At 45.1% G+C, this 10,577-nt stretch overlaps 1 protein-coding gene across 1 annotated transcript; it reads right to left on the bottom strand.

The window, feature by feature from the left end:
* Window positions 1-7,200: 7,200 nt before the first annotated feature.
* Window positions 7,201-10,577, bottom strand: LOC108799072 (olfactory receptor 10A2-like). The gene is made up of 2 exons (XM_018570889.1): window positions 10,511-10,577; window positions 7,201-8,117 (listed from the first exon to the last, which is right to left on the bottom strand). Exons 1-2 carry the CDS (start codon window positions 10,575-10,577, stop codon window positions 7,201-7,203), a joined length of 984 nt encoding a protein of 327 aa, XP_018426391.1.

The raw sequence follows: 10,577 nt of genomic DNA, 5'->3' as shown, positions 1-10,577 counted from the left end.
ACAGTTGTATAGGCTCAGTTGTATGTACACAGTTGCATAGGCTCAGAGTCAGTTGTATGTACACAGTTGTATAGGCTCAGTTGTATGTACACAGTTGCATAGGCTCAGAGTCAGTTGTATGTACACAGTTGTATAGGCTCAGTTGTATGTACACAGTTGCATAGGCTCAGAGTCAGTTGTATGTACACAGTTGTATAGGCTCAGTTGTATGTACACAGTTGCATAGGCTCAGAGTCAGTTGTATGTACACAGTTGTATAGGCTCAGTTGTATGTACACAGTTGCATAGGCTCAGTTGTATGTACACAGTTGCATAGGCTCAGAGTCAGTTGTATGTACACAGTTGTATAGGCTCAGAGTCAGTTGTATGTACACAGTTGTATGGGCTCAGTTACCACATTGCATGTTCAGGCACTTTTGAAATGTGCCTTCATTTGGACTGTACCATCTTTAACCACACCCACTTTGCCTGTGCTTATGGTTTGCAACTTGAGGTGCAGACCTTTTACTTTTTTCCAGTTTAAGCTGCCTGACAGGTTCACTTTACAGTGAGACAGAGAAGACACAGAGTATAGCTTTTGTTACCAATGCAGTTAATACTTTTTCCCATTTTTTGCATAGTTTTTGCATCATGGGATCTCCTGCAGCCTCTTTTGCTGCCACTTCCTGTTTGCATGCACTCCAGCAATGACTGCATGGCATTTATCAGAAGTTTCCTAAAAGTAATGGCAGTGAACCATGTAATGTGTACTGAAAACTCCAGTTGTGGTCTCCGCTGGAAGTGTGGCAGGGTAACCATTATTAGTAGGGACAAAGGGTTGTTATTCTGACTCCGAGTGTTGTGCTAGTGACTTATCCCTTGCTGAGACCTCTATGCCTGGCCTGTATAAGCAGATACAATCCTTATCAGATAAATGAACTCACCAATACCTTTTCATCCACAAAGGTTGCTTTATTCTGTACATCAGACAACAGGATGCAACAGATGAAAGTTAGGCCCGAAGCAAAAAAAAAAGAAATATAGGCGGAGGGCATACATGACTAAGTGAAATGGGGAAACAATTATTAAATAGTAAATTAAGGATGGGTTAACAAGGGGCAAGGTCCTTACCTGATTGGTCAGCTAAAAAGTTTAGGCGGAGCTTCTGCGGTGGTCCGAGGAGGAGGGTCTCGCTGGAGTCATTCAGAGTTCATCGGATGAAGAAAGAACTTCCCGCCCGCCCGAATGCATTGTTGTGGTCCATTTTCTGTCATAGCAGTGGTGGTGTGTTTTTTGGGGTCTTTTGAAGGCGGAGAACATAGGTGATGGTGGTTAAGGTTGGGAGACCTGTCTTGGTATGGGTCCTCAAGTCATGGTGATATATGGTAGTCACACAGGCAATTGAGATATGGAGGTGTCTGCGGTCGTTGTGCGGGTTGTCCCCGAGGCGGTGTGGTGCGGCTGAGGGCCTAACGGATTCAAGGGGTTCCGCATAGACACCATATCCAGTAATAATTTGGGCCTTCAAAAGACCTTAAAAAATCTCAGGGTGAATTGTTGCAATTTTTCTGTAAAGTTTATTGTTAATTTGTATAATAAAAGGGCTGCTATGGCCATTTAACACCAGCAAGAATTGTGGTCTATTTTATTGGGTTGAAGAGGGAGGTGGGTGGTTATGGCAGTCTTTGTAACTAGGTAATTGGGACATCAGTTCTACATTAGTCATGGTTGCGGTATTATGCGGTCAAAAGATGATACTTTCATAGCGTACTATGCAGAATACATGTGTCCCGTTACATGTGGCCTGTTAGGTGCATCAATGACACAGGAAGTGCTATAGTCGACAAGAAGGGTGGAGCATACACACAAGGGAAATGTGTCACAGATATCAGGGAAGGGAACATGGAAAAACAAGTGCATTACCAAAAAAGGTCACTGACAGCATTTAACTAACTATGGAATGTCCATGGGAAAATGATCTAAGGAATAATTTTTATCTGCTATCAATGTTAATATCAACTATACAGTAGATGTCATATTCTATGCCCCATTGGGGCAGCACAGTTGTCACCATATAACAGGACGTGCCTGAACAAGGGACTTCATGGCATAATCACCAGATGTACAAAATATTAAAAAAGACTTTGGAAACGCTATTGAAATTTGAAAGCTGATCTGAACTTTAAAGGACTGGGTTTGCATATACTTTACACGGCCAGCTGATTTTAGTCAAAAGAAACCCAAAGATTGATTTCTTTTTAAATTATCTGATTAGTTGTTTTCAATCTTTCCTGGGGTCATTCCATCCTTAGAATTTGGAATGGACCTTGCCTAAAAAACAAAAAACATCTATTGAATACTTTAGGGTACACAAAAAGTCACCGGGACACATATTGACCATTGGTGGCCTTACGTTCAGGTTCTACGATGGCTCCTTTACCTTGGAACTGTGGCTTCCTACAATGTGTGCTTTGCTCAGTGTGTGTCCATTCAAATGCACAGCCCCATGGCCAGCCGCTGCTCTGGTTCCTCCTCTTTATAGCCAAATTAATGGACAGATGCTGCTTCACCAGTCCACCCAACACACTGGGACTGGTTCCAGGGTGGAGCTACTTTCTTAAGAGGCTTGGAGTCCTTGTAGAGGCCCTAACAAGCCAGCTAGCTACAGCTGGGTTTGTTACCTCCAAGCCTCCAGCCCTCTCAGCACTTCCCCCTAGAGGACAACCTTAAGTACAACGCTTGATTCTGGCATATACCTCTCTGCCATCCTGGCTGGACCCATACGTGTTAATCTGCCTGCTACCACAGTATGTTCTCCTTGAACTTCTACTGAAAGTTCAGAGAAAGCTACACTGAGGGAACCAGAGCCGGCAATGATCAAACGTGCCTCAAGTACATGCATCTTCAAACCAGCCGCACTCCACGGGTCTTCATGCATAAAATCAATCGTTATTGTCAGAAATCATCCAGTGTACACCATGGAACCGCTCCCCCCCATGTACAACCCCCCCAAGTGGTTACCTAACCCTAACCCTAACCCGTGGAGTGTGGCTGGTTTGAAGATACATTTACGGGAAGTGGGAACACACTTTTAGCCTGCACCTGGGACATGCTTACGGTGCAAGACCGGTTTAAGAATTTGAGACGTGGGAGTCTCGGCAATTGTGCCTCAAGTAAGTGTTACTGCCAACGTAACCATAAAATTATGTAGTAGGGAATGTTAAATAGGCTGCTTACAATGCATTCTTTTAAAAAACTTGAGGGCATGTAATGCTTCATTACCATTTCCCACCAATCACTGCTACGCTATGGCACAATTTTCATGGTGCACTTTATTTAGCTTCCGCAAATCTGTCCCTACCATGATGGGACTGCTATGTTTTGGTTGCCACTTACCCCAAAGGTGTCCGAATCCACCTCTGAAACACTGTAGAGGAAGTGATGTTTTAGTATTGTCATCAGCACGGGCGGTGAGGGACACGGGCACGGGCGGTGAGGGACACCTTTTCTAGTGATGCTCACCGCACAAATTACAATCCTCCTGTACAGTCTTTGCACAGACTCCATACAATGCATCTCAGTATTTGTTTTTTTTATTCTTAAACTTTATTAAACCTGACAACCTGACGATGCAACTGGATATAGTGCGTTGGAACACGTTGCATAAAAATGCAGTGCAATTGGTGTGAACTGAAGAAATGGGACATAAAGTAAATCACTTTGTCTATTCATTGGGACGGGTTTGGGCAACGCCGCCTAACAGAGCCGGTGTGAACAAGCCCTTAGAATTACTGAAATCTAGTCTTTAATAAGAGGACCTATCTGAACTATTCAATTTGAATTCAATTAGACAAGTCCTGGCACCACATACAGTAGTTAGAGTGTAATGTGTGTGCTGAGCTTAAACCATATCTAAACACTAGAAACGCTAGGGGGATAATGTCAATTAATTGTCAATGTACCAGGCAAGCCATGACTGAGTGATTGAGGAAACCCTCCTGGCACGGCCAAGCATGTCTTACAGTCGAAGGTATTTTGCACTATGAAGTTGAGGACATGGACCAGGCAAGGCTTTGGGCCCTTGCGCTAAATAGTTTTTTTGATGGAAATAAAGCAGATTCTGCAGTAAGAGTGTAATGTGTGTGCTGAGCTCAAAGGAGAACTGTAGGGTTAGGGCTTTTCCCCATAATTCTCCTAAGGGTAACGGGAGGACACAAACTAGCGTCCTCCCGTCACCCTAAGCTCATTATACCGCGAACTACAGCTCGCAGGTATACCGAGGCGCTCGCAGCCGGAACGGATCCCGACAATTATGTCTGGATCCGCCCAGCTGCGTGAGTGACAGCTGGCTCTGCCTATCTAGAGGCAGAGCCAGCTGTACCCGCCCCCTCCCCTGTCCGTTCCGCCTGTCAGCGCTGGAGTGTCGGAGCGGGGAGGGGGAATCGAGCAGGATCGAGAGGTGAGCGAACGCCGGTATGTGTTCGCTCACTTCCCGATCTACTGAGCCGACCTGTGACAGTTTCATTGTCACAGGTCGGCTAGAACTATGAGGATGAGTGAAAAGCACCCACCTCATAGTTCTCCTTTAAAACGTATCAATACCCATAAGCAAAATATTTAGTATATTGCAGTTTACCTGTCCTTATGGTGGCTGCATTAGTTTTGATTAGGTTTTTTTTTCCTATATTTTCACCTGGTGATCCCGCCAGTAAGTCTGTTATTTTTTTTAACTTACAAGCTGTTCATCAAAAGTGGCAGATAGAGGTCCAAGCTGTTCCTCAAAACAATTAGATAGCCGGTTGAGACAAACCATTTAACACGGACAGGGGTGCTTACAATGGATAGAATTATTCATTTATACATAGTTACATAGTATTTGAGGTTGAATAAAGACATTAGTCCATCAAGTCCAACCTATTAGGATCTCATTCTAGGAGTACCAGTACCCCTGTATATTACCTGTACCCCTGTATATTACCTGTACCCCTGTATATTACCTGCACCCCTGTATATTACCTGTACCCCTGTATATTACGGTCCCTTAAGAAATCGTCCAAAAGTTTCTTGAACAATTCCACATTATTTGCTGTAATCACCGCCTGTGGCAGTGAGTTCCAGACCCTAACTGATCTTACTGTGAAGAACCCCCTTCGCCCCTTGTGCTGGAATTTTTTTTCCACCAATTTTAGGTGGTGGCCTCTAGTTTTTGTAATGGAGTTAATTTTAAACAGTTTATCGCTAATGTTGCTACCACCATTGAACATCTTGTACATGGAAATCATATCCCCCCTTAATCTCCTCACCTCTAATGTGAACATGTTTAAATTTAGTAGCCTTGTCTCGTAGCTCTGGTCCTCCATACCCCTAATTAGTTTGGTTGCCCTCCGCTGGACTTTTTCCAACTCAAGGACATCTTTTCTTAGTACTGGTGACCAGAACTGGACCGCGTACTCCAGATGAGGTCGAACCAATGATCTATAAAGTGGCAAAATTATAGACTTGTCCCTGCAATACATCCCCTTTTTAATACAGGACAAGACCCTGCTAGCTTTGTTTACAGCAGCCTGGCACTGCAAACTACCTTTCAGTTTGTGGTCTACAATGACCCCCAAATCCTTCTCCATTTCTGACTTCCCCAGCGGCATACCCATAATTGTATAACCCATTTGTTTATTTTTAATTCCAAAGTGCATTACTTTGCATTTATCGACATTAAACCTCATCTGCCACATTAATGCCCACTCCCCTATTTTATCCAGGTCCTCCTGTAATGTTATAGTGAAAGCTTTATTCCAAAAGGGGAAAACATAAACCTGTTGCTGTAACTGCTAAAAAAATGTGTTATCTGGAGTTCGGCTTTGATTTGTTAGTCAAGACCATCTAAATCTGCATCTAACACCTCCCTCCCCACAGGGTGACAAGCAGGGCCGGATTTCCCACAAGGCCAACCAAGGATCGGCAGCAGGGACTAGAGGGGCAGCGGGGTGTGGAATTCCTATATCCCGACGTCCAGGACACGCAGTTTCAGGCGCAGGGCGGGTAGTTGTTTTCTGCATTTAGCCCTGCTTTGAGCAAGCAGAGCTAAATGTACAGCAATGTTGCCGAGATCACTTGTATGGAGCCTGCAGGTCTGCCAGTGTCCATTGGCTGGGGGTGTTGGCCGGTAGGGGTGCGCATTGAGGAACCTGGCCTTGGGGCAGCAGAGAGAGTAAATCTCTAGTAACAAGGCTGCTATCTATCGGTGGCTCTGTTCTTCCTCCATAGTGTGTTGTCACCCGAGGGCAGGAAGTGTGTTAGTGGCTGGATCATCAGGTTAAAATAAAGGGGGAAAAAAAGCCTAAAAAAGAAAAATAATACATCCACCACATTTAAAGATTAAGTTGCGATATATGATTTTTTTTGTTTTGGGGTTTATATACGCTTTAATACGAATTTCCCCTCACCTTGAGGAGATCGCCTCATTCCCTGGACAGGAAATCTCCCTGATGGGACAGAGACAGCAGTTCAGTAAAAAGCCTGACAACAGTTGAAACTAGGGATGTACCGATACTAGTAATGGTATCGGTGCCGATGCCAAGTATTTGGCCAAGTACTCCTACTCGTCCAAATGCTCCGACGTCTGGCCTGATACCTGAGCTTCCGGAATCAGGAAGTGGGGCACTTGCTGATGAGGGAGCATGGAGCCGGCTTCTTGGCCCATCAGGGATCCGGGCAGCGGGTAATGACTTGCCGCCTAGCTGCCTGATTGGCCAGCTTCTCGACTGACCAGGAATTGATTGGCCAGAAAGCCGGCTCCATGCTTCTCCATCACCTGGTGTCGAGGGGGCATGGAGAAGGCTTCCCTGCTTATCGGGAAGCCGGGTGGCGAGTCTTTACACGCTGCCCATCTTCCCAGCTAAGCAGGAAGCCAGGTGGCGAGTCATTACAGGCCACCTGGCTTCCTTATTGGGATATATACTTCCTGTATCGGTATTCGGTATCGGCGAATGCTGGAAAAAAATATCGTACTTGATACCGAAAAAAACTGTATTGGTGCATCCCTAGTTACAACCATTCCCTTCTCTATTAACTTTATATTTACTATATGGTAATTCCCAATGACATAATTCTTGATGAGTGCTGTAAAAACATTGGACCATAAGTAATAAAGAACCCGGCACAGTGCCGCAGTCAATCAAAACTTCATCAAAATAGAAGTTTATTACATGAGTGACCCTGCAGTTATTTTATCTCAGAAACATCTTTCCAGAATCTCAGTTTGTGGACATTTCGGAGTATCTTTAATTTTAGTGCTTCGGTCCTTATGCCGTAGACGATGGGGTTCACAATAACCGACGTGAGGAGTCCAGTGATGGAAATAAAAACATGAACCGGGACAGTAATCGTCCCCCCGCTCAAGCGGTACCTTAAAAACACGAACAAAGCGGCCGTCAAGAAAACAGAGAAAGTGATGATGTGCGTGGACAACGTGTGCATGGCCTTCAGGCAAGCCTCTTTGGAGAGCTTTAGACAGATCAACAACGTCCTCACGTAGCAATATACGATGACGAAACAGGTTCCGAAAATGACGAGCAGAGTTTCGACCAGGCCAAAAATATTATTAACCATGGCTGAGTTCCCACAAGCCAGCCTGACAAGGGACATGTTGTCGCAAAAAATGTTATTAATGTTGACCCCGCAGAATGTCAGGTTGGCCGTCATGATGAGCGGGACAACTACGAGTACGAAGACTGAAATATAGATAAGTGCTATGTATTTCAGGGCCCTCTCATTGGTCATTAGGGTGGCATATCTCAGTGGGTAGCCTACAGCCAAGTATCGGTCATAGGCCATGGCGGTAAAAGTGAAAATCTCCACAGTGGAAAAACTTTGCACACAGAATACTTGCGTTAGACATTCATTAAAGGAGATGGTTGAGGATCCATTCAACAAGCTGATTATAAATGGGGGCAAAATGACTGTATTTCCAAATACACCATTGAAGATCAAGTTACCTATGAAGATGTACATAGGCTCATGAAGGCTGACCTCTATCCATATTACATACACAATCAGACAACATAAAAGCATTGTAATCAAATAGAAGAGAAGGGCTACAGAAGCATAGAGGAACCGGAATTTCTCCAACTCTAAGAGTCCTAGAAACACGAAAGATGGGCCAAGTTTAGTGACATTCTCCATTTTAAATCTGCGATGAGTTCCAGCAATGTCAAGTCTGATGAGTCCTTCTCTCTATAAATGATAATGTTCCATGTTCATGGCAGGAAACCTACATGGTGTTTGAGGAGATCTCTAGAACGTCTGTGACTGCAGGACATGTGCAATGCTGAGTAGACTTCCTGAGGTTTTTATAAGCCATTTTCACACGAGGGGATTCGATCTCCTAAGAATTTCAATATCGGTTTAAGCTGACTGGAAAAAAAAACATCATTTGTATTTTTTCTATTTATATATTGCCTAGAGAGGGAACACTCAAGTGTATTATATCAAATGCATGGCAAACAGTATAATAAAATCAAACTAATGTAATAGCAGCAATAATAAGACATCGAAATTATCATATCATACATGATTCTAATACTGTTACTACTACTACTAATAATAATATCAATAATAATAAAACATATTTTCCATTAGCTCAAGTATATGTAAAACCTAGCTAAATGAAAAGGAGGAGAGAAAGCTGTTTCCAGATGTATGTGTAGCACTATTGGTAACCTCCTGGCATATAGTTGGCTTTCTGCTACTCAGTAGTGACATTCCGAATGACCCAAAACCACTTACTTGGCAATACATTTCCTAGGTACATTCTTCTCAGGGTGAAGGTCTTGTCATTGGGTGGTATGAATGATGGGCACCTGGCACTTTGATTAGATTTTAGATATTTGAACTGCACGTGCTTGAAAAATGGAGGGAAGGAGGGTGAAGAGAGTACGGGATACCTGTAGGTTTACATCAAAACACTGTCCTTTGGTCTTCTGAATAGTCTTCTAACTTTTTTTGTTTCTCTCTCCTAGGGCTTTTCTGGCTGGATACTTAAACTTGAAAGTTGGCTCCTTGACAACTGAGGCTCCTGTGTATACTCAGTCTTAGACTTCAAGACAGGACAGCATTGGGGAGGTTCCTGTGTAGCTTCCCAACTCAGCAAGTGACTCCCCACCTCCATGCGGGGGACACCTGCAGCTCTGATTTCTCCAGGCCTGTAGCCAGGGGCGTAACAACCACCATAGCGACCCAGGCGGACGCTATGGGGCCCGGGGCGTAGTGGGGCTCGGCCAGATGCCGTGCGGGCCGCCTAGGTTTCTATGGGATCCTCTGCTGGTGGCTTTCACTGGCGGCTGAAGACGAACAAGCTGCTCTTCAGATCACTGACAGTAATCTGTGCAGCAGCGCGTTCCTCTCCACAGAGTCAATGAGAGCCAGCAGCGGCAGTGGAGGAGGAGGCAGGGCCATGGTGGGCAGCAGGGGAGGAGGCTGGGCCTGGTGACAAAGAAGGAGGCGGGCCCGGTGACGGAGGAGGCGGGGGCCCATCAGCGACCGTAGACGAAGAGGAGGCAGGTTCACCCTCAGGTGGGATCTCGAGTTCACTTCTCGACAGTTCACTTCTCGATCTTGTCCCTGCAGAGAGCCTTGACTGTCACTTACGGCTCCGTGCAGGGATTCCCCCCCTCCCCGCTCCCATCCTCCAGTGCTGACTTCTTAAGAGAACTATGGGGAAAAACACTTTAGTTCTCCTTTAATATTGAATGTTAGGAATACCTCTAGCACATCCTGCTGGAGCAAGCTCAACACAGCAGATGACTGGGAATAATCACTCCACACTTAGAGAACTCTAGCTAGTACACAGCTAAGCTGACTAACCCCACACTGACAGATTACAAATATACAAAATGGCATTTAGAAAAATACTACATCCATACTACAAATACATATGTATTTGCTGTTGCACCCATTGTGGCTCAAAAGTAGCCAAACATGTAGCTTTAACAGAACTATCCTCATGCGCGCGTGCTTGGCTTGGCACTGGCACATGGAGTGATCACATGCTTCATCATACCCAGAAGTTCCTGCATTTTTTTCTCCACCAGCAGCGGATCAAAATAGTGGGGTGATGGAAGGGTATGTACTCCTTGGGAAAGGAGTTATAAAGCAAACACGTTGTCTCCAGCAAAGTAGCCTCAAGTGAGTAACAGGCAGTGAAGGATTAGTTGGCCGACTGCATGTAGAAGGGAGAGGAGAAAATCTAAGTTGACGAGCATAAAGAGCAGCTAGGAAGAAGGTTGTTGATGACCAGGAAACCTTGTGGATAATACCATGGAGCTGCTGTTCAAATCCCTCTAGCAACACTGCCCACAGGCAAAAGCAGCGGTTACCCCAAGGCAAGTTCAGTCACCTAGGTGTGACACTAGAGTTGTGATCTACAACCTCTCCAAGAAGCAAATGCATTGTGGAAAGGCTAACATCTGCTTGGCTACCATGGTCATGCACAAGCGCATGATTGTCAGGCAGGGAACCAGGGGTGCCACCTCACCTCGTGGCCGCCAGGCATGGTGTAGGGCACGGGCTCTCCTTCGGCTTAGCAGGACTCCTGGTGGCAT

This window comes from Nanorana parkeri, unplaced genomic scaffold (genome assembly GCF_000935625.1).
Source record: "Nanorana parkeri isolate BGI_ZX_2015 unplaced genomic scaffold, ASM93562v1 scaffold1622, whole genome shotgun sequence".
NCBI classification, from domain to species: domain Eukaryota; kingdom Metazoa; phylum Chordata; class Amphibia; order Anura; family Dicroglossidae; genus Nanorana; species Nanorana parkeri.
Note: the sequence above shows the minus strand (reverse complement) of the source record. Positions and strands in the feature narration are given on the sequence as shown.

Coding starts and splice junctions, on each gene's coding strand:
- LOC108799072 (XM_018570889.1), bottom strand. CDS start 10,577: ATGCCACCAGGAGTCCTGCTAAGCCGAAGGAGAGCCCGTGCCCTACAC. Junction 8,118..10,510: donor CCATGCCTGGCGGCCACGAG/GTGAGGTGGCAC, acceptor TCGTGTTTCTAG/GACTCTTAGAGTTGGAGAAA.